Source organism: Saccoglossus kowalevskii, chromosome 20 (assembly GCF_978046115.1).
Source record: "Saccoglossus kowalevskii chromosome 20, keSacKowa6.1, whole genome shotgun sequence".
NCBI classification, from domain to species: Eukaryota; Metazoa; Hemichordata; class Enteropneusta; family Harrimaniidae; genus Saccoglossus; species Saccoglossus kowalevskii.
The window spans coordinates 19327055-19351855 of NC_140660.1; the positions used below are offsets into that span (position 1 = coordinate 19327055).

Consider the following 24801-nt stretch of genomic DNA (forward strand, 5'->3'; position numbering starts at 1 on the left):
ATATTCCTTGAGATAAAAATTACTTGATGCAGATTTTATCTTGAAACAAATATATTTCTCATAACCATACTAGCGTATATAGTTCCACAATAGATTTGGATTATTCTGTTGTTATAATCTAACTGAGATTAACATTCATATTGTCATGGTTTCTGAATAGATTCTGTGTATTTCATTGAAGCAAGATTACAAAACTGGGAGCATTTTAGTAGACATTTTATCATATTTTTTGACAACTCATTGGATTTATTTATTCAATCAACAAATATCCATTAGAATGGTGAAAATAGATAAAATAATTACAAACAAAACAGAAATTGTACAATGTAAAAAAAACAGATAACAATAAAATTCAAAAGATGTCCATTCCTTGAGATAAAATGACTTAATTATATCTTGAAACAAAATATTTCTCATAACCATACGCATATATAGCTCCACAATAGATTTGGTTTATTTTGTGGTTATAACATAACTGAAATTATCACTATTGTCATGGTTTCTGAATAGATTGTTATACATTTGTAACTTTTAATAATACCCCATATTCCTTTCATCTTTTTGTCATTCCATATAAAGTACACATAAAGTGCGTGTGAAATACATGTTGTTTGATACCATGGCTAATATGAGTGAAATAAACTAAAATAAAATGAATGATAAATATAACAAAATGAAAATAACAAACTTCTTCGTATGGGTCTATCATCTACCAAAATTCCAGATTTTGAGTATAGATAATCCAAAAATTTATGAAATTGTCAAAGCTGCCCGAAAATATATAGTCATTCTACTCCCTTCTTGCTTAATTTTACCATGCATGAGACATTTTATCCACGTAGATTTCTGGTCAGGTTGAACATGTACTGGTGACATCACAGGAGTATAACTCAGTATCATGGCTACATACACAACAATGTCATGTACTGCTTCACAGGGACTAAGAAATGCCGACCACAGTTAACATGTATAGGGAATAATAAATAACTCTTAATACATAAATTCAAATTTTACAATTTTGCTTCATTCTACAAACACTTTGATGCAATCATTGCCCCTGCTCACTACAGCTACTCTTCCAGCATTGCATGCTACACCCCATGGAGAACTCAGTGCATCATTATCACTGTCAATCCTACAAATGAACTGACCATAGCTGTCATACTTTGTGACCTCATGTAAACTGCTTACATATACATAATCATTCTTATCTATAGCTACTCCTTTGGGACGATTCATTGGACTGTCACCATTGGAGGAAAATTCAAACATAAACTGGTCATCAGAATTGAATACCTGAATACGGTTGTTGTAACAATCTGGTATATACACCAAACCCTTACTATTAATAGCTAGCATACAAGGGCAAATGAACTCTCCCTGCTTGTCTCCGCTATCCCCAAAAGACTTAATATACACACCTCTATGTGTATACTTTCTAATACAATCTCCATTCCATTCACTCACATACACATTCTTATTAACAGGATTAATTGCAATTCCACATGGATTATCAATTTGGGGACATCCGAAACATCTAATTAACTTTTCGTTCACATCACTCACAACTACTTGTCTGTTATTATGATCTAACATAAAGTATTCATTATCATCTGATATTGCTACATCCCATGGTCTGAATGGCTTTGCAAATCGCTCGGTAAATCTGAATGATTGTTTGTAATTTCCGTCTCTGTCATGAATTGTTACTCTGTTGTCCTTGTAATCAGCTGTGACAAAGTCACCATGTTTATTAATTGTTAGTCCCATTGGCCGGTTGAGCTTCCCTTCGCTTCCTGTTGTTCCTACTGTCTGTACTAATCCATTTATAATGTCAATGTATGATGGAGATCTTAATATTTGTTGGTGACCGATTTTCATGGCAATTTGCAGTCTTCCTGCTCTGCTACCTGTTATTACCACATTAAATGTCCCATCTTTATTGCACGTTACATCAGTGTTATCCCACAAGGCATAAGGATTACCTGTTTTCACTTTAACATCTTTACGGGAAATAGTCTTCATTCCTCTGGAATCTCTGGTTGTGATGAGCAGCTTGACGGATTCACCTTTCAGGAGTTGTTTCGGAATGTTTTCAACTGTGCATTTGGATGGACAGACGTCTGATTTGATCACCCCCATCAATGCGTGTGCAGCAAGGTCACTTCCTGGTTGAAACTCGGTGATATCATGAGTGATTGGCGGTTTTATTTCCATAGCAACCATCTCGTTTATGCACTTCATAGTTTCAATCCTGGTAGATAGCAGATGAACAGAATTTCCATGATGCAGCAGTGTTTCTAGATAATGATGCATGCTTACTATGTTGCCATGGTTAAATTGTTTCTCGTCAATGTTCATTTCCACATCTTTTAATCCCATCCGGGCTTTTTTATCTAGGGCATCTATCAACATCTTACCTTCTTTCTGTATCCTCTCTGTCATTTCCTTTGCTCTTGTTATAACTTTCCTCTTTTCTGCCTCACACTGATCTCTGATTTTTGCTCTTGCAGATTCATCTGCTGATTTTCCTGCCTCTGCTTGTTTCTCTTTCACTTTTAACAATCCTAACATTTCCCTCAGTTGTGTTTTATATTTATCTGCTACCTCCTGTAAATCTCTATGCCTATGTGCAGGAATTCTGTGTTTAACTTTAGTACACTTGTAGCAGACAGGTACCTGGCATGTTTCACAGTAGAATTCTAAATCGCTGTCTTTATGGACACTGCAGATAACTTTAGATTGTACTGTTAAATGACCCCTGGATTCTATCTCCTTGTACTTGGCAATTGTAAGCACTTCATGATAACGGAGAGTTGGTATACGTTTATGAACAGTAAAACATCCGTCGCAAATGAACTGAAGACAGTCTACACACCTGTGAGTTGCGATCTTCTCTTGACATACCTCACACACAGGTGAATGGTCAAGGCTCAGCCGTGTCTGGTATGTGTGTAGTAAGCTCGATAAAAACAAGTTGGACTTCAGTTCCTGGATGGGAGTGTCACACTGAATTCTGCATGTAGCGCACTTCAAAACACCTCCAGATTTAGCCTTTAAAGTTACCAGACATTGCTGACAGAATGTATGAAGACATGGTAGAACTGTGTGATTCTTGTAGATATCCAAACAGATGGAACAGCTGAGGAAATCTTCATTAATTTCATCTTGAAGGGAATCTGATGTGACAGGTGCTCTAGCCATGGTTAACAAAGTGTTTCAATCACTTTCAAAACCTGGGCTCCTTAGAAACGTGTTAATTTGCAATGTGCATATTTTTATGATTAGCAGTTAAAGTAACAAGTCCAGTTTAATGTTAAACAAATCGACACCAGCACCAAATTAGGGGGTATTGTTATTCTTTGCATAGAAGGAAGTACAAGAAATTAAATGATACTCAGGAATTCACTTATCTATTAGGTACGTTGTAAATTTGCCAGCCGGACCATATAAAAAAGTTATAAAAATATATTATGAGCTTAAATGTTTGTTTTGCTTTACATGAAATAATATTTTTATTTCCCAAAAAATGTCAGTAGGCAGCTATGGTTCTTGAGAACACATTTGTTTTATTTTTCCTTGCTTCAACTACTATTTTATATCAACTGAATGTAGTACTATGTTTTATTGTGTTGTTGACTCCCAAGACAAATGAGCTATTTCATACTTGAGGTCTTTTGTTTTATTAGTTACATTGTAAATCTGATAAAAAGTAAACAATATAAAAGATATTTTGAACAGACTTCCTCATAAAGTAAGACACTGCGAGTCTGCAAGGCTGATGTAAATTACTTCATGAAATCTGTACTCAAACTCCTACTTTGAATAATAGTAAATAATAATCCGTGATCATCTATTTGTGAATTCAATCGTATCCCGGATACAACACATTTATTATATTTTCAATCCTGTAGAATACAGTGTTGATTACTCTACCCGCTTTTTTCCAAATAATTAAAAATACTAACATATTAAGTTGTACCCGTTACTTGTAGTACTGTTTCTGTTACAGTACATCTGATTTCAAATTCTACCAGGTTTGAAAGAAATGGTCAACATATAACCTGATTCAATGTCATCACAGACTCAATGGGAAGACAAACGCAACTGATCAAGCTTCATTCATTAATTAATGCAATTTTGTAACAACCTTGGTTAAGATCCCACAGGTGCTTGTGTTCGATCGGGCCCCTTGTCACCAGGATAATGAATTATTATTGGGTAATAGTTATTTGTAGTGTTGCTTGAGATCAGTGCACCAGAGTTCAAATCATTCAAGGGTTGAACAACAAAAAAATTTACAACGTAATCTCTACCCACGGTTAGTCTCTTGCAACCCCAATGGAAAGGACACATCAACTGGTCGAAATACATTCACAACATGATGCGCCTATGGCGGGAACCTTTGTTAAGGTACTACAGGTGATTCTGTTCGATCAGTATCTGATGGCTGGAGAATGCATTATATTGTCAAAATATGGTGGTTACATTATTTTGTAACATTTTTGGTTCTGTGGCATGGAATGTACACACTATTTGAAGTTTGCACATTTAATGACATTCAAGTATAACCATTCAATATCCGGAAATGTCACCTGATAGAAACATATTAATAGGAACAATTGTAGAATTTATTTTGATTTAATAAAATTCCCCATTATTGCAGGGTAAGGTTAAAAATTGGAATGACTTAAATACATTAGGTTTAACCCATATTCACTTTCAACGATGGCAGGGTCTCATTGCGGCTATCCCTAAAGACTGGAAAATAATTAGACCAGTTGTTGTGCGGCCTGATCTTCCAATCAGTGTATATGGTCGAAAGCAAATGATTAATCTGTAACCCAAAAATTCAGCCATAATCTCATCTCTTCTTATTTTTTTATTACTCTATCTAGTCAGCCCTTCTTGAAAGACTGGAGGGGGTAGAAACTGGATGGGATTTTTTCTATTCAATGCCATTTCTTGTTACAATTTGCAGTACTCTTCGTGAATTTCAATGGAAATTAAACCATAACATCCTGTACACAAATGCTATGCTGTATCACTTTCAATCACCTTTAGTTATTTCTGACATGTGTACATTTTGCCATAACTTTAGTGAAATTCTGATTCATCTCTTTTGTGACTGTCATGTGGTGCAAGATATTTGGACAAGGTTTTATGATCACTGGGGTCAACTTTTGCAGTGTCCCCAGCCACTTTCGGCAAAACAGATTCTCCTAGGTGATGAAAGTTTCTCGCACCTTTTGAACCATTTAATTATAATCTTTAAAAATGTATCTATACAAGCAAATTTAAGAAAAAAATTGCCATCCTTTGTTGCCATAAAAGCTGAAATTAGTTATATAAGAAAGATAGAAAATATGATTTCTATAAGAAGAAATACCACTTTACTGTTTCTAGAAAAATGGGCCGATTTTGCACCATAAGACGACGTTACTTTGTTTTGGCGGTGTACCCGTTAGTATGTACGGTTTTTTTTCTTTTTTGTTCTTTTCAAGCCTTTGAGGGAGTATGTACAGACAGTGTCATCTAGTATGTCAATTGTTTCATGCAAATTTTATGATAAAATAAAATATCAAATTTCTTTTTCTTTTGTACAGCAAAGCTTATACTGTATATGATTGTCTATATTTGAATACAAATATGGCAGTTTATTTGTTTACTACACACTAATTGGCTTTTTCTAGTTTCTTTATTTTCTTTTTCCTGTCTGTGTATTTGTAATTTTGAAATGTAATAACATTACTTTAAAAAAAAAAAAAGGTTCCCCATTATTTGGTCATTAGTATTAGTCATGATGGCCGAATAATAGATAAGAGGTAATCTGTGCGAGACCAGGTCTTAATATCTTGTGCAAGATAATCTCTGATTCTGTCATGAAACTGAATAAACATGTATTTGACAAATCGTTGACATTATTTATTTAATCATTGAAATGATGAAAACAGATACAACTAAAACAACGAAAAACGAAATAAAAATACAGATACAATATAAAAAACTAAAAAAAACAATAAATCAAAGTCAAGAAATCTAAGAAATAAAAAGATTATGATTGATGTTTTTGGATTGCCATGTACATGCATTCATTGCTTGCGATAAAAATGACTTAGTCAGTATATTTAATTTAAAAGAAAATTACCGATTTTATCTAGAAAATTAAAGTAATTATCATAAACGGGCTAACATATATAACACCACAATAGAATTAGCTTATTTAGTGGTCATAAGCTAGCTGAGATTATCATTCGTGTTCTGAATAGATCTGTATAGAACATTAACGCCTCTCAGTCACTGCATCACATTTGTGTTTAACATGATCCCATGCAACGTGTATCTGCATAAAATGCATGTAAAATACGTGTTCTTTGATACCATTGCTAAACAATTATGGTTAAAATAAAATAAAATTATATGAAATGAAATAAAATGACGTATGAGTATAAGTAAACCCCAACCAAAACGTTCAAAATTGATTAACATCTTCCCCTTTAACATGGCTAGTGTAAAAAAACTACAAATTATATATATTTTTCTGAGTAAAATCACTGAATAAATTATAAAAAACGAAATAAAATTTGTTTCCAAGGAAACAGTGATATAGTAATTTCACTGCGGCGTTAAGTTGTTAAGTTAAAGTTGGAAATGATTCAGAATACAAACAATTTCATAATTCAGCAATTACGTCAAATACCACAAGCTTTTTAAAACTGAGATTAAACCTTGCATATTAATTAATTGGCTTAAACCTGCATACCATATCTAACCTTAGATTGTTAGTTACCTATCGATATTGATAAGCTAATTTGCATACTAATTAACTCCTAGTACTTTAATTATGTTTTGTTTATATTTAACATTTTATATTTTTTCAAATATATTGTACACACATACTGCTTTTCATGAGTTAATTAATCGTAATCAGTTAATTAATATAATCAATTAGTGTTGGATGTTCTTTGTGGCAGTTTAAAGAAATGAATTGAAGCGGTGTTTGCTTTTTACATGTAAAAACGTATATCTGCAGTACTGTATATACATATTAATTACCTGATTTGCATACTAATAACTTACTAATAACTGTTATCAGTTTTTTAAACATCCCTGGGAGTGTGTTTATGTTAGTTTTGAAACGATCACATTCTATTTTACTATGGTTGTATGGTTTATTTATATGGTGTGCTCCCGAGCTCCTAGTATACTTCAATTGATGTGGTTGGACCGACTTATTGTCTTGCTACTATATTGTATTTATTGTATTTTATTGTGTTTATATGCTTCACTTTTCTAACACTGAGATACACTGATTGTCCCTGTCCACTACAGCTATTCTACCATCATGGCACACTGCTACGCCATGGGGACTATTCAGTCCATCTTTCACACTATCAATCCTACAAATAAACCCACCATTGCTGTCATGCTTAGTTACTTTATGCTCACTACTAACGTACACATGATCATTCTTATCTATGGCTACTGCCCTGGGATGACTCATTGTGCTGCCACCAGTTGAAGAGAATTCAAACATAAACTGGTCATCAGAATTGAATACCTGGATACGATGATTTTTCATATCTGGTATATACACCAATCCTTTACTGTTCGTGGCTAACATGTTTGGTCTATGGAACTCTTTCTGTTTTTTTCCACTTCTTCCAAATGACTTTATATACACGCCACTCTGGGTATACTTTCTAATACAATCTTTATCATACTCACTCACATACACATTCTTATTAACAGGATTAATTGCAATTCCAAATGGGTTATCAATTTCAGAGCTACCAAACTTTCTAATCATTTTTCCATTTTCATCACTCACAACTACTTGTTTGTTACTATCATCCAACATAAAGTATTCATTATCATCTGATATTGCTACATCACATGGACTGAATGGCTTTGCAAACTGATCAGTAAATCTGAATGATTGTCTGTAATTACCATCACTGTCATGAATGGTCACTCTGTTGTTCCATCTATCAGCTGTGACAAAGTCACCATGTTTATTTATGGTTAGTCCCCAAGGATAGCTAAGCTGACCCTCACTTCCTGCTTTTCCCACCAATTGGATGACAGGAATATAGAATGGTGATCCTGGTATATGTTGGTTAGCTATTGTCATGGCAACTTGATGTATTCCCACCATCTTTTTTATTATTGTCACATGAAATGTCCCATCGTTATTGTCTTCAACATCAATGTCTTCCCATGATGCATCAGGATTTTTTGTCTTCACTGTGACATCTTGACGGGGGATGACTTGGTTTCCTTTGGAATCTCTGGTTTTGATGAGCAGCTTGACGGGTACACCTTTCAGAAGTTGTTTCGGAATGTTTTCAACTGTACATTTGGATGGACAGACATCTGATTGAATCACCCCCATCATTGCATGTTCTCTCCATGGATGGAACTCAGTGATATCATGACGATTGAGTGATTTGGTTTCCATAGCAACCATCTCTTTCATGCGCTTCATAGTTTCAGTCCTGGTAGATAGTAGATGAACAGCATTACCATGATGCACCAGTGTTTCTAGATAATGATGTGTGCTGACAATGTTGCCATGGTGAAATTCTCTCTCATTGATACTCATTTCCACATCTTTTAATCCCATCTGGGCTTTTTCGTCTAAGGTTTCGATCAGCATCTTCTCTTCTCTTTTTACTCTCTCTATCATTTCTTTTGCTCTTGTTGCAACTTTCACTTTCTCTGCTTCATAGTGATTTAGGATACCTTCTCTTGTAGATTCAGCAGCTGATTTTAGTTTTTCCACTTGTTTCTCTTTCACTTGTAACTGTCCTAATATTTTCCTCAGTTGTGTTTTATACTCATCTACTACCTGTTGTAAGTCTCTCTGCCTGTGTTCAGGAACTCTGTGTTTAACTATAGTACACTTGTAACAGACAGGTACCTGGCATGTGTCACAGTAGAATTCTAAATGGCTGTCTTTATGGACACTGCAGAAAACTTTGGACTGCTCATTTAGATGACTCTTTGATTCTATCTCTTTGTACTTCTCTAGTGTAAGCACTTCATGAGAACGAAGAGCTAATATGCGTTTATGAATAGTAACACATCCATCGCAATTGAACTGTGGACAGTCTACACACATGTGAGTTGCTGTCTTCTCTTGACATATCTCACACTCTTGTGGATGGTCAGTACTCAGCTGTCTCTGTCGCTGGTATGTGTCAAGTAGGCTTGATAAGAAAAAGTTGGACTTCAGTTCCTGGATGGGAGTGTCACACTGAATTCTGCATGTTGCACACTTCAAAACACCTCCAGATTTAGCCTTAAAAGTCACCAAACATTGCTGACAGAATGTATGAAGACATGGTAGAACTTTAGGATTCTTGTAGATCTCCAAACAGATTGAACAGCTAAGGAAATCTTCACTAATGTCACCGAGAAAGGAATTCGATGTGGCAGGTGCTCCAGCCATGTTGGACAATAAGTTTCAACTACTGTCGGATACTGAGTTGCTTAGGAAAGTTTGAATATGCAGGCGTATTTCTTTATTGGTATTTGCATTGGCCAGAGTACAAGAATGACAAACTATATGGCTTCATAAAACTGTCACGGGCCTAATGGGTATTGTTATAAGTGTAACCCCAACATATGATTTGATGGCAAATATCTTGCATGACTGACCTAAATAACAGGGTGACTACTGACCCTATTCTACATTTCGATATACAAGAATGTGCAGACAACTGGAACAACTGTTTTAGCTTTGCTCACAGTTAAGTTAGCTTTCATTATGAACACGTTTTCCCTATTTTAACTAAGGGCTTGCATTTGACAACATAGAAGGAAGTACACGAAATTAAAAACAATACAATAGAACTATTTGAAATACGAGGTCACTTGTTTTATCAGTGATGTTGTAACCCTACCAGCCAGACCGTAAAAAATGTATACACATATATCATAAAATTAAATGTTTAATAACAAATTTTGGGTTTGTTTGCATGATAGTATATTTCTTAATCAAAATTACGGGTTCAAAGAGTTAAATGTCAATTACCAATTAATTTTCTCTCTATTGTCATCAATGAAAGTGGTAGTCCATGGTAGTATTTTTCATAGAAATACTAGATTTGAATTTGTTAAATGAAGCTGGATTTAACCAATGAAACTCACATACACTATAGTGCAAGTAAACAACTAGCCCGCCATTTTAATGACCCTTGACCCTATCTCAATACTGCCACTAGATGGCGCTATAATTCATAACACATACAGCATATACTATTACCTGGATATGACACTTGTGTGTCTATGACGTAATTATATTCAACCTGCTTGTTTGGCCTTTACACAGTTTATGGGAAAAGATTTGTCCCTCTGGCTAAAAACAAAAGATACACACACCATTCTGCTAGAGGGCAGACTAGTGTATAGATGGCCTAATTCCTATGTTCCCAGCGAACAGTGAGCAAAGTGCAGTTGTTTGCAATTTGATTAACCATATTATTAAGAAAGATGCCAAAAATATTTTTTTTTTATAATTTCACTGCTCATTCAAAATAGCACTCTTACATTCCAGGTCAAGTTTTGTTTACCATTTTTTAGAAAAAGAACAAGAAATGAAAGATTTCAACCAGAACGAATATATAATTATTTTTGAGAAAATACGAATATACGCAAACACAATCTCTGTATTTTCATATTAAATACGCAAATTTTCATTTACTGCGAGAAATTGCGATTCAATTTTTACCTTTTCTTCATAGCTCAATATCGAAATGCTGATCTTTCCTGATGTTGAGATACCATTCCTTCAACAAACCACAGGGAGCCCAGGAACTATAATCAACTGAATGGACTCCTTAAGAGCGGGGGGGGGGGGTTATTGGCTGGTATCTAGTGTAAGAAATAGACAAGACTGGTTACGAACCAGTTGAGCGAGCCTAAGCGAGCCGTAACCTCGGTGTGATTCGTAACCAGTCTTATGATTGGTTGTTGACAAATTTTGAACAGGTTACGCCTCCAACTGAGCTGTGCGTTCGGGTCAACCGTTAATTATTCATAAATGGAGTAAATTTGTGTAGTTTTCTTGATTTATTCTGCAGATATAGGTCAAATATAAGTAAAGCTTTGGCAAAATTTGAAAGAGCAACTAATATTCTTCAACCTGGTATTTATTTTTATTTTTCATTCTGTTCGTGTTTTTTCCAGTTTAAAAAATATGAGCTCTCTGGAGCCTTCATCCCTGGTCTATTTCTTACACGAGACACCAGCCCCGACCCCCCCCCCCTAGGGCAGTGTATGGCAGTGGTTGTTGCAAGGGGCCTACAGCGGGCGCATCAACTCTGTGAGTTTATTCCTGGAGGCCTATCTTCGGTGGCAGAGCTACGTCACAAGACGCTCCACGTTGCTACGACGCGCACCACTGTACATGCATTTCTATGGGCTCTGTGCGCGCTGCTGTGGAACGCCGGTCGAGCCGGTGAAAATTCGAAAAAACAACATAAACTCAACTTTGAAGTAATCCCAAACAACAAAACTTATATATGTTACACACGTAGGGCTAATCTTGTTGCACTGGTCAGAGGAGTCTCAACAATCATCCCAAAGTAACGTTTTCTGCGAGTTTTGGGCCTTTGTTTTCACCGCCGCAGGTTGCCAGGCGGTGAAAATGCCCGGATGTCCGCCCCGAGGATTGCAGACATTAGAATTTTAAAGGGGGCCTATTTGCCTCCTGCGCGGTCCCGTTTTAGAAGGTGAAAAACACCCCCTTTCCCCGCTAAATTTGGAACGCACATGGGGTAGTAACGGCATATAGAGTGACCCCCCCGTCTCATGTTGTTTTTAGAATCAATATAATTTCAAACAAATGAAATGCATTATGCACCCCCCCCCCCTCTTCATAGAAAGCTCATGAAAGATCCTACAAAATCATATTTATTAAATAAGTGCAAGTTTCACTTTTTTCAAACATTGGTAAAGAACAACGACTTTGTAACGCTATGGGAAGTGCGCCCTCACATCAGGACAATAATTTCTCGTATCACACCTAGTCCAGTGTGCCTGGTTTTCATCAATCAATGTTGTGAGTTTGAAGTCACGGCATGGTAAAAATTGTAATTACACTTATAAAGTGCTGTAGAATACTTTACTTTCGCTTGGAATTTATTTTCGCTATTTTCGCTGAAGAGATGATTCCGTGAAAAAAAAATCCAGCGAATATACTTTTTTTTTTATATTACACATTGAACTCATCAAAAATCAGTGAAAGTAAATTACATTCAAAATGCCCAAAAATTAATTCCAGCGAAAATAAAGTATTCCACAGTATATGATAAAACTTTTATGGACTAGATACATATTTTGCTGCCCTTGATTCTGCAGTGTAGCTTACGACGACCGCACAACCTCAGACTGCAGAAGCCATATCCAGTCCATTAAAATTAGTATAATCATTACTTTTATACTGACTAGCACTCTCAAACACAGCTTTATTCATCGGTCGGATCCACAGAATGTTATGACTGGCGGTAGGGCGTCAATGTTCACTCATCAAATGTTTCAAACTGTACACACTGAATGCAGATGTTTATAAATATATGCACAAAACGTTTTCTGGTGCAAATGCTGGGAGGTCATCAAGACTTCTTAAGCTGGCCTAGAATCCAAATGTTTTCCACTGTATGTTTCATAATACGGTATTTAAAGAAATCTGTTTAAATATATTAAAACCAACATATCTATTTTTTTTTACTTTTCTTACAAAAATTAATATTTACAAGTTTCATAAAAAGTAACTAGGGTAAAGACAATAGATTTTTCAAATTACGATCCTGAATTCATCGGTTGCTATGCTACTTATCAGGTGCAAATTTTGCTAGCATGTTGATGGATTTGCTCGCTTTCATTGTTGAACAGTAATCTGAAAATGGTTGTCAATGATGAATTCAGTCTATTAGTTGTCTAAAAACTGACTTCTGAAAAGAAAAATAAATTTTGGAAGGACAACTTTTTTAACCTCAATTTTGGAACAAATTGAAATACAATACAATGAGAAATCTTAACTACAACTGCGATAATGCCACATTTTTTACGCAGGGTCCTACAAGTTTTGGAATATGAAATTTAAGGCATTTTCAAGACTTTTCAAGACCATATTTTTTGGAAATTCAAGAACTATTTTTGCACAGAAACTGGTGTATTGAAGTCTCCGTGCAATTTTGAAATTCCTCACATTTTTAGAATATTTCAAGACGACTGCAAGAAAAAACTGTTTTCCATATTTTCAAGACCTTAAAAATGTGAAACTCAAGATACAACATTTCAATAAGGATTCCAACAACCCAAACCCTGCAAATTATTATTAAAAGCAACGATGAACATTATCAAGATTCAAAGTTTGGATGGTCATACCAACAAGCTTGACTTTAAATGTATTTTATGGAGAACATATATTAAAACAAAGAGTTGTGTTTCTCGATGGATGTCATATTTAACAATTCAATTATTCGTTAGTTACACTGATTGGTTGGTTACCCTGAAAATATATTCTTAGTGATGTGGGATTGGTTAACAATAATGCAAAGATTATGTAAATTTTATGCAAATTCCATTGACAGCATCCTGTGATTGGTTAACAAATAATTATGCAAATTTATGTGCATTCTAAGTGCTAGTTGATATTCTTCTCTTTCAGTGCGTCAATGAAAACTTCCTCACGGTCAATGTATTCATAGCTTATAACATGTGGGTTAGTCTGAAGCTACAAAAAGTTGTGAAAATATTCACTAAAAAATTGGACGTTTATCACTACTGTGCTGGAATCTGCGGAAGTCCAAATTCATCAACTGGAACTCCATCCTGAGAAGAAAAACATACAAAATGTTACATGACCACTTTCTAGAACTGTCTGCAAATCTTATGTCATAATCTCATGAATATTCATGACAACAAACACAAATCTCATGAATATGCATGAGAACAAACGCAAATCTCATGAATATGCATGAGAACAAACACAAATCTCATGAATATGCATGAGAAAAAACACAAATCTCATGAATATGCATGAGAACAAACACAAATCTCATGAATATGCATGAAACACAAATAAAAACTAGTACATGTATATAACTTATGTTTTGCAGTGTTGTTTGTTGTTCAGATACAAAATATTGGTAAATTCCATGGAATTCATAAATATCTGAAAAGCTAAAACATATGGGATTGTTTGTGCTTTCAGAAGTCACGTATACAGCACCCCCAATAAAATCTTGTGTTTTTTTTTAATCAATTGTTGGGATTTTACTCTGATTAAAGATCGTTATCAAATCAGTTGACCATGGTACTTCAACAAAAACATCAAGGAACACTGAAGCCCAGATAATCCAATTGACGTACTCGTCAATCATCAATGTTTAGTTATTACTTTCTTCCATTATCTTTAGTTTATGGTTTCACTATCCAATTACTAACACTAATTGGATATAATTAGATACCGGTAATAGTCCTAACTTAGACAAGGGTGAGTATATTCGCCAGACTTTTTTAATAGTATGACGCATGGATTATAGGCAACACCAGGGATGCTGGATAATCAAGTCATTTAAATCAGTTCTCCATTTTCCTCACATAAAAATATTCTTATTTCAGACTTTTATTAGTGTACCTTTAATATAGCAGAGTGGTTACATTCCCTTCAGCGACAATCCCTTTGAACTGGAATGTACACTGCAACTTAGCCATGAATTCTGCAAAGCCTAGTTTGTGGTGATACACCCCTTTATAATTTTTACTTTAATAGAAATGTTTCTAAATGTTTGACAATACTGACAATTGGTGGGATACACACCTTATTGGTTGCTACACTGTCGGCACCTGGAATTGCGTTTGGAGCCGATGGAGCACTCGCAGCTTCATCCAGATACGAGGTATCATCGTCCATTAAAATCTCGTCACCGAGGGCATCAAGTTCTGTAATTGCAGAAACAAAAATCATTTCAGATATCTGAGCTGAATTTAAAATTGGCAGTATTGAGAATGAGCATTGCGTTATGGGACACAGATTCACAAAATAACAAAAATAGGTTTTAGCTTCTTATCCTAGAGTATGTTTTTTTTTTTTTCAATTTTGCATACCGGCTAAGTAAGCCACATTTGGTAGAATGTGAAAATGTTTTTTTACTAATCCAAATAAACTTTTAAATGCATGTACTGAAAACATTTTTTGATATTCTTTAGGCAGGGGTACCATAGAGAGGGCCACTCAAGCATGCAAACACAGATCTAAATGAAAACACTTGTGAACAATTGAAATGCACTCAAATAATAAACACTGCAGTCAAGAATATATGACTTTTGAATGTTATATACTGTGAAATACTTTATTTTAGCTAGATTTAATTTTTGCTGAAAAGGCTTTTCGGGCGTTTTATATGGAATTTATTTTCACTGATTTTTGATGAGTTGAATGTGAAATATAGGAAAAGAAGCATATTCGCTGGTTTTTATTTTCACGGAATCATTCCTTCAGCGAAAAAAGCAAAAATAAGTTCCAAGCAGAAATAAAGTATTCTACAGTAAATCGTATTTACTGGCTTTCCTGTTGTAATAACAATATCCTTTTTTAGCACAAATATATCTTTGTTTTGTCCAAGTATGGCTTGCGTTTTCCCTGACGTGTACCTCACTTCAGTCAAGCACTGAATGCATACAACGGTGTTGCCATGGCGACATCACCAACTCAAGGAGACTGCTACCCATAAATGGATTACGGATTACGTCCCATGTGTCAAATCACATGCAAAATAAAGACTTATTTGAATTTCTTATGATCCTCAATTTTTTTTTAAATAACTCTTTCCGCAACTTTGAAAAAAAAGCATGTTAACTTTCTGTGTTTGAAATCGTTTTAATTGTTTACATAAAAAACAATGAGGTCATACTCCACATCAAGTTTCACATCTACGAGAATCTTTATTTTTTTTATTGGACGAACAACATGATGCATGTCATTTATTCAAAGCATCAAAACAGAACTGGTTTCAGATGCGTAAATATTTAGTCAAAGGTCAACATCGGGACAACTCTGGGCATTCACACACCACATCAACAGTCGTCATTGAATTCAATACAGCTTGAATACAGCTTGAATACATTTTAATCTTCTCGAGAATGAACCGCTGTATCATGACATTATAAATTTCAGTGAACATATCAGAACTGTTTGTGTCCACTTCATTTTCAGAACATCATTTGATTGACATTGATTGACTGATTGTGTGAAGTCTATATATAGATCTACAATAAATAACTGGGCACTAAACTGATGCAGTGCATTGCAAATACCGAGTACCAAACTACGCAAGTGTTGAAACAATAGCATCACTTATTTTGAATATTTTTGATGAAATGGAAACCTAGATAATTTTATTTATTCACAGTCTTGCCATGATTTTTTTTTGTTACAGTGTCCAAAGACAAAACCAGCAGTTTCAGTGCTTGTTTTCCATGGAGTACTGTCATATTTGCATACAGGCAAAACATTTGCATACATCATCAGAGATGTCAACAACTCCTATATTGGTTCAGTTGGTATGGTACGGCGACTAACGTCTTATCATACAGCGGGAATCGACCGAGCAAAGTGATTTTGATTAATAAGCTTATTTTTTGGATGCTATTATAACCACGACTGAGTAAAAATCCAAAAGTCCATACGAAATTTTAATTCTATCTGACCTTTGGATGGAGTTTCTTCAATAAATCTTTCTACAAGAAATGGCTAGTAGACTGAATGTACACTTTTTTTCACTGCTGAGTATGCAGTCAACTATGAGAGACAACAAATCTCCTCAAAGGGCAGTAAATAAAGCACACTCCAAACTACCAAATAAATGTCAAGACAAGTCCCTTACCTGCTTCCAATTCATCTTCATCTAATTCAGGCATGCCATAACTCCTTCCTAACGTCTCTTGTACTTCATTGGCTTGTTCTAGCATGTCCTCCATTTCGTCCTGGAGATCCTAATAAGAGAAAAACGAAAACACAATGACAACAAGAAATAACCTATCAGCTATTTATTTTATTTATATTCTGGGTAACTCCTTAACTTTCTCACCACCAGACTAAAGTTTTATGCACTTTTTTTCTTGTATTCTTCAATATTTCTGGAGATGAGTCCTAATTTTGGAGCCAACAGACAAAATTTGAATAAATTTTCAGTTTTTAATCAAAACATTAGGCTATTTTTCTCCCAATCTTCAGAAAGAAAGTGCAGACTATAAACAGGACTATTTTGTGAATTGGTAATGAAAGTGGGAACTCATGGTAAAAAGGTAAGGCATTTCAGGCCGAATTCAAATTTTGTACTAACAGTTGTTAAAGCCAGATGAAATACAAATGTACATACATAGTATTAGTTATAGGTTCTATTAGGGGAAAACAGACAAGATACTGTAAAAGGGTTAATTATTCACTGGCTTTTAATTTGGCTTATTTCGCTGACTGGAAAATGCGCTAAATTAAAACCAAGTGAATATGTAAAATTTAGTATAGAACACATTATCTAAATGATAAAAATGTGAATTTAAAACCCACTGAATATGCCTGAAATGGTAAATCAGCGAAATTTAAAGCTAGTGAAAATTAGTCATTTTACAGTATATGTTGCATCACTAAATAATTAACACATCCACAGAGTCAACAGTCAATTCGACTGGATTATTCAAATTTCTCAGACTTATTTTGCTTATGCAAGTTTTCTTTCTGAACCCCCAACCTAGCGACTAGTGGTTCACAGTACCAAAGTTGTTCCTTAAAGCCTATAGTATCCCAAAGCACAAATGTTGCACTTTTGAGAAAACTGTGGCCCACAGCAATGTTGCAATTTTTAAGAAAATAGTGGTCAATGGGAACAATGCTTTTCCTCTAATTTATACAGTGACTTACTTCTATCTGGTCTAGATTGACTTTTTTGTATTCTTTTTTCATTTCTTTGACACCCATTTTCATAGCGTCTACCGTCATTTTTGTGTCCTTTAGCGTCTGTGTCGCGTAATTGGCTTGTTCCATATTAAATGATTGCTGCATAAGACTGTCCCTTTGTTGTTCATACCTAAAGTGTGTGGTACAGAAAAAAAAAAAGAACAAATCATTGTCAATGACACGTCCCCGTTCCGTTCCGTTCATATTTGAGTGACATATACATTCAAATGCACCTGCATATGTACAACACATTGTACTAAATCTGAACAAAATCCATATGACTGAGATCCGGTTCCGGAATTGTGAAAATATGTAATTTTGATGCATTTTCGGCCTTAAAATGGCCATCATTCAGCTATTGTTAAGCAGATCATGAAACAAATGCACGTGCATATGTCCCATATAATGTGTGATGTATGAGTGAAGTTTGAACTTAATCGGTCCATGCATGTTCGAGATACAGGTGATCACGGACGCACAGATGCACGGACGCACACAGGGCAAACCATAAGTCCCTGTTTTCAGACTACGTCCGAACGGGGACTAAAAAGACAAGGCATTATTAATGAATGGAGGAAAATAATTCAAGCTCATATCAACCACAGTCATCTAGTGTACATTTTGAAAAGGCATTTGCCGCAAGTCTCAGAAGTACTGTAAAATGTAAAAGTGGTATTAATGGCCACATCCCTAATAGAAGCACTTTTTTTAACAAATGAGAACCAAGAATTCACCATTTCTCATATGTGGAGATGTTTTAAAGAAGCTACATCCCCTCTGTTAAGTTTCCATCCTACAAAAACGATTATATTTTTTAATAAAGTCAAAAATACCTTTGAGTATTTGTAGTTCGTTTTTTTTCCATCTACATTTGTAATCATAGACAAAAATAACAGAAAATGAAAAAAAAAAAAACATCCAAAACGAGAAAATGGTTTGGTCCAAGTGTAAATATGTGCGTCAAATGAGGTCAATTTCAGGGCATGGACTTAGAGCATGTACAGAACCCTGAAAAGTAGTTTGCGCATGTGTATATTCCGCTTCATTATTACAACCAACTGCTATGCCACACTACTGTCCAATTATCAATTTGTATTTAATGGTTAATGTAGTCTCTAACGCCATGATCAATATTTATCAATTAAGTTTCAGTTGGGAGTGGGGGGTTTTAGGAAAAAACTAAAAGAATTAAGTTTTTTATCAGTCATCGATCTTTTGACGTCGTCCCTAATATGAAAAGAGAGTAGTTTCATTGATTTTTCATTTTAAATTATTATAAATTGTCTCTTTTATTTACATTTTTGTGAGGCAGTTTGTCTCAAGAAAGAAAAACAACCTGGGACAAAAATACAAAACATGAGGCAGATTTCTTATACATGTATCTTGGTTAGAACACTGGAATCAAGGTAAATGTAATAGAAAAAAAAATTATTTGGGCCAAGAAAAAAAATCCTGTTTCTTGTTTCGTGGAAATTTTAAAATGAGGTGATTTTTTTTTTTCCTTTTTTGAACACTGAGCTAAAATTGGGGAAATTTAAGACAAGTGCGAGTACAAGCACACTTTGGAATGCTTTAGAAGGGAAAAAAATGATGCGTGGGCCCGGACACGAGAAACAGAGATATTTTTTCCCCCCGTCTTAGCGATATGGTAACCTTAAAAACCAAGATGCTTCAAGACAAGAAAAGCACAAAAGAATCTATAGAAATGCTTAGTAATGTAAAAAAAAAAAAAAAATTACTGTAAAATACTTTATTTTAGCTGGAATTAATTTTCACTGAAAAGACTTTTTGGGTATTTTGTATGGAATTCATTTTCACTGATTTTTGACGCGTTGAATGTAAAGTACAAGAAAAAAAGATGGATTTTATTTTCGTTGAATCATCCCTTCAGCGATAAATTCCAAGAAATAAATAAAATATTTTACACTATATCTGGCGATCATTAGACATTATGTGCATCTAGCTCTGAAAAAAAACACAACAGAATATGCCGTTCAAAGTTCAAATTTTTATTTATATGGGGGGGGGATTTTTGTCATTTGGGGCAATAATCTCTCATCAAGGTAGAAGCCTACTCATGAATGCAAATAACCAGAATTTATTAATTTTTAAATAAATTGTACTTCCGAGCAATACAAGAATATTAAACTTAAGTTGGGGGGGGGGGCAGTTTAATTTTCTAGAAAATGATGGTTATATTTTAGTGGAAAGGGAAAGTACTGGTATTATACACTTTGACTATAGGTTCATATGGCAAAGATATTTTGCCACACTTTTACCATACGTTTCTATGGCAAAGATATTATGCCACACTTTTACTATGGGTTTCTATGGCAAAGGTATTATGCCACACTTTTACTATAGGTTTCTATGGCAAAGATACTATGCCACACTTTTACCATAGGTTTCTATGGCAAAGATATTATGCCACACTTTTACTATGGGTTTCTATGGCAAAGGTATTATGCCACACTTTTACTATGGGTTTCTATGGCAAAGGTATTATGCCACACTTTTACCATAGGTTTCTATGGCAAAGATATTATGCCACACTTTTACTATGGGTTTCTATGGCAAAGATATTATGCCACACTTTTACTATATGTTTCTATGGCAAAGATATGCCACACTTTTACTATGGGTTTCTATGGCAAAGCTATTATGCCACACTTTTACTATAGGTTTCTATGGCAAAGATACTGTGCCACACTTTTACCATAGGTTTCTATGGCAAAGATATTATGCCACACTTTTACCATGGGTTTCTATGGCAAAGGTATTATGCCACACTTTTACTATAGGTTTCTATGGCAAAGATACTATGCCACACTTTTACCATAGATTTCTATGGCATTCTATGGTATTATGCCACACTTTTACTATGGGTTTCTATGGCAAAGGTATTATGCCACACTTTTACCATAGGTTTCTATGGCAAAGATATTATGCCACACTTTTACCATAGGTTTCTATGGCAAAGATATTATGCCACACTTTTACTATGGGTTTCTATGGCAAAGATATTATGCCACACTTTCACTATAGGTTCCTATGGCAAAGATATTATGCCACACTTTACCAGAGGTTCCTATGGCAAAGATATTATGCCACACTTTTACTATAGGTTCCTATGGCGAAGATATTATGCCACACTTTTACCATAGGTTTCTATGGCAAAGATATGCCACACTTTTACTATGGGTTTCTATGGCAAAGGTATGCCACACTTTTACTATAGGTTTCTATGGCAAAGATACTATGCCACACTATATTGTATTTATTGTATTTTATTGTGTGTATATGCTTCACTTTTCTAACACTGAGATACACTGATTGTCCCTGTCCACTACAGCTATTCTACCATCATGGCACACTGCTACGCCATGGGGACTATTCAGTCCATCTTTCACACTATCAATCCTACAAATAAACCCACCATTGCTGTCATGCTTAGTTACTTTATGCTCACTACTAACGTACACATGATCATTCTTATCTATGGCTACTGCCCTGGGATGACTCATTGTGCTGCCACCAGTTGAAGAGAATTCAAACATAAACTGGTCATCAGAATTGAATACCTGAATACGGTGGTTTTTCATATCTGGTATATACACCAATCCTTTACTGTTCGTGGCTAACATGTTTGGTCTATGGAACTCTTTCTGTTTTTTTCCACTTCTTCCAAATGACTTTATATACACGCCACTCTGGGTATACTTTCTAATACAATCTTTATCATACTCACTCACATACACATTCTTATTAACAGGATTAATTGCAATTCCAAATGGATTATCAATTTCAGAGCTACCAAACTTTCTAATTAACTTTCCATTTTCATCACTCACTACTACATGTTTGTTACTATCATCCAACATAAAGTATTCATTGTCATCTGATATTGCTACATCACATGGACTGAATCGCTTTGCAAACTGATCAGTAAATCTGAATGATTGTCTGTAATTACCATCACTGTCATGAATGGTCACTCTGTTATTCCATCTATCAGCTGTGACAAAGTCACCATGTTTATTTATGGTTAGTCCCCAAGGATAGCTAAGCTGACCCTCACTTCCTGCTTTTCCCACCAATTGGATGACAGGAATATGGAATGGGGATCCTGGTATATGTTGGTTAGCTATTGTCATGGCAACTTGATGTATTCCCACCATCTTTTTCATTATTGTCACATGAAATGTCCCATCGTTATTGTCTTCAACATCAATGTCTTCCCATGATGCATCAGGATTTTTTGTCTTCACTGTGACATCTTGACGGGGGATGACTTGGTTTCCTTTGGAATCTCTGGTTTTGATGAGCAGCTTGACGGGTACACCTTTCAGAAGTTGTTTCGGAATGTTTTCAACTGTACATTTGGATGGACAGACATCTGATTGAATCACCCCCATCATTGCATGTTCTCTCCATGGATGGAACTCAGTGATATCATGACGATAGAGTGATTTGGTTTCCATAGCAACCATCTCTTTCATGCGCTTCATAGTTTCAGTCCTGGTAGATAGTAGATGAACAGCATTACCATGATGCACCAGTGTTTCTAGATAATGATGTGTGCTGACAATGTTGTCATGGTGAAATTCTCTCTCATTGATACTCATTTCCACATCTTTTAATCCCATCCGGGCTTTTTCGTCTAAGGTTTCGATCAGCATCTTCTCTTCTCTTTTTACTCTCTCTATCATTTCTTTTGCTCTTGTTGCAACTTTCACTTTCTCTGCTTCATAGTGATTTAGGATACCTTCTCTTGTAGATTCAGCAGCTGATTTTAGTTTTTCCACTTGTTTCTCTTTCACTTGTAACTGTCCTAATATTTTCCTCAGTTGTGTTTTATACTCATCTACTACCTGTTGTAAGTCTCGCTGCCTGTGTTCAGGAACTCTGTGTTTAACTATAGTACACTTGTAACAGACAGGTACCTGGCATGTGTCACAGTAGAATTCTAAATGGCTGTCTTTATGGACACTGCAGAAAACTTTGGACTGCTCATTTAGATGACTCTTTGATTCTATCTCTTTGTACTTCTCTAGTGTAAGCACTTCATGAGAACGAAGAGCTAATATGCGTTTATGAATAGTAACACATCCGTCGCAATTGAACTGTGGACAGTCTACACACATGTGAGTTGCGATCTTCTCTTCACATATCTCACACCGTTGTGGATGGTCAGTACTCAGCTGTCTCTGTCGCTGGTATGAGTCAATTAGGCTTGATAAGAAAAAGTTGGACTTCAGTTCCTGGATGGGAGTGTCACACTGACTTCTGCATGTTGCACACTTCAAAACACCTCCAGATTTAGCCTTAAAAGTCACCAAACATTGCTGACAGAATGTATGAAGACATGGTAGAACTTTAGGATTCTTGTAGATCTCCAAACAGATTGAACAGCTAAAGAAATCTTCACTAATGTCATCGAGAAAGGAATTCGATGTCGCAGGTGCTGCAGCCATGTTGGACAATAAGTTTCAACTACTGTCGGATACTGAGTGCTTAGGAAAGTTTGAATATGCAGGCGTATTTCTTTATTGGTATTTGCATTGGCCAGAGTACAAGAATGACAAACTATATGGCTTCATAAAACTGTCACGGGCCTAATGGGTATTGTTATAAGTGTAACCCCAACATATGATTTGATGGCAAATATCTTGCATGACTGACCTAAATAACAGGGTGACTACTGACCCTATTCTACATTTCGATATACAAGAATGTGCAGACAACTGGAACAACTGTTTTAGCTTTGCTCACAGTTAAGTTAGCTTTCATTATGAACACGTTTTCCCTATTTTAACTAAGGGCTTGCATTTGACAACATAGAAGGAAGTACACAAACTTAAAAACAATACAATAGAACTATTTGAAATACGAGGTCACTTGTTTTATCAGTGATGTTGTAACCCTACGAGCCAGACCGTAAAAAATGTATACACATATATCATAAAATTAAATGTTTAATAACAAATTTTGGGTTTGTTTGCATGATAGTATATTTCTTAATCAAAATTACGGGTTCAAAGAGTTAAATGTCAATTACCAATTAATTTTCTCTCTATTGTCATCAATGAAAGTGGTAGTCCATGGTAGTATTTTTCATAGAAATACTGAATTTGAATTTGTTAAATGAAGCTGGATTTAACCAATGAAACTCGCATACACTATAGTGCAAGTAAATTAGCCCGCCATTTTAATGACCCTTGACCCTATCTCAATACTGCCACTAGATGGCGCTATAATTCATAACACATACAGCATATACTATTACCTGGATATGACACTTGTGTGTTCATGACGTAATTATATTAAACCTGCTTGTTTGGCCTTTACACAGTTTATGGGAAAAGATTTGTCCCTCTGGCTAAAAACAAAAGATACACACACCATCCTGCTAGAGGGCAGACTAGTGTATAGATGGCCTAATTTCTATGTTCCAAGCGAACAGTGAGCAAAGTGCAGTTGTTTGCAATTTGATTATCCATATTATTAAGAAAGATGCCAAAAATATTTTTTTTTTATAATTTCACTGCTCATTCAAAATAGCCCTCTTACATTCCAGGTCAAGTTTTGTTTACCATTTTTTAGAAAAAGAACAAGAAATGAAAGATTTCAACCAGAACGAATATATAATTATTTTTGAGAAAATACGAATATACGCAAACACAATCTCTGTATTTTCATATTAAATACGCAAATTTTCATTTACTGCGAGAAATTGCGATTCAATTTTTACCTTTTCTTCATAGCTCAATATCGAAATGCTGATCTTTCCTGATGTTGAGATACCATTCCTTCAACAAACCACAGGGAGCCCA

At 35.1% G+C, this 24801-nt stretch overlaps 4 protein-coding genes across 4 annotated transcripts; all 4 read right to left on the bottom strand.

The window, feature by feature from the left end:
• Window positions 1-1023: 1023 nt before the first annotated feature.
• On the bottom strand, window positions 1024-3204 carry LOC146730094 (E3 ubiquitin-protein ligase TRIM45-like). Its single transcript, XM_085494416.1, has one exon. The coding sequence runs from the start codon at window positions 3202-3204 to the stop codon at window positions 1024-1026; it is 2181 nt and encodes a 726-aa protein (XP_085350542.1).
• Window positions 3205-7285: 4081 nt separating this feature from the next.
• Window positions 7286-9454, bottom strand: LOC146730095 (E3 ubiquitin-protein ligase TRIM71-like). Its single transcript, XM_085494417.1, has one exon. The coding sequence runs from the start codon at window positions 9452-9454 to the stop codon at window positions 7286-7288; it is 2169 nt and encodes a 722-aa protein (XP_085350543.1).
• A 2449-nt stretch (window positions 9455-11903) lies between these two features.
• Window positions 11904-18275, bottom strand: LOC102803693 (charged multivesicular body protein 5-like). Its single transcript, XM_085494570.1, has 4 exons — window positions 17933-18275; window positions 16899-17007; window positions 14834-14955; window positions 11904-13842 (listed from the first exon to the last, which is right to left on the bottom strand). Exons 1-4 carry the CDS (start codon window positions 18218-18220, stop codon window positions 13792-13794), a joined length of 570 nt encoding a protein of 189 aa, XP_085350696.1. The 5' UTR covers window positions 18221-18275; the 3' UTR covers window positions 11904-13791.
• A 2998-nt stretch (window positions 18276-21273) lies between these two features.
• Window positions 21274-23442, bottom strand: LOC146730096 (E3 ubiquitin-protein ligase TRIM71-like). Its single transcript, XM_085494418.1, has one exon. It carries the CDS (start codon window positions 23440-23442, stop codon window positions 21274-21276), a length of 2169 nt encoding a protein of 722 aa, XP_085350544.1.
• Between the last annotated feature and the right edge of the window lie 1359 nt (window positions 23443-24801).

What these genes read in the sequence shown, in the direction of transcription:
- LOC146730094 (XM_085494416.1), bottom strand. Translation starts at nt 3,204, where the DNA reads ATGGCTAGAGCACCTGTCACATCAGATTCCCTTCAAGATGAAATTAAT.
- LOC146730095 (XM_085494417.1), bottom strand. Translation starts at nt 9,454, where the DNA reads ATGGCTGGAGCACCTGCCACATCGAATTCCTTTCTCGGTGACATTAGT.
- LOC102803693 (XM_085494570.1), bottom strand. Translation starts at nt 18,220, where the DNA reads ATGTGTTGTACATATGCAGGTGCATTTGAATGTATATGTCACTCAAAT. An exon ending in TCAATCTAGACCAGATAGAA is followed by an intron (nt 17,008 to 17,932) that starts GTAAGTCACTGT and finishes TTCTCTTATTAG; the next exon opens with GATCTCCAGGACGAAATGGA. An exon ending in TGAAGATGAATTGGAAGCAG is followed by an intron (nt 14,956 to 16,898) that starts GTAAGGGACTTG and finishes CTGCAATTACAG; the next exon opens with AACTTGATGCCCTCGGTGAC.
- LOC146730096 (XM_085494418.1), bottom strand. Translation starts at nt 23,442, where the DNA reads ATGGCTGCAGCACCTGCGACATCGAATTCCTTTCTCGATGACATTAGT.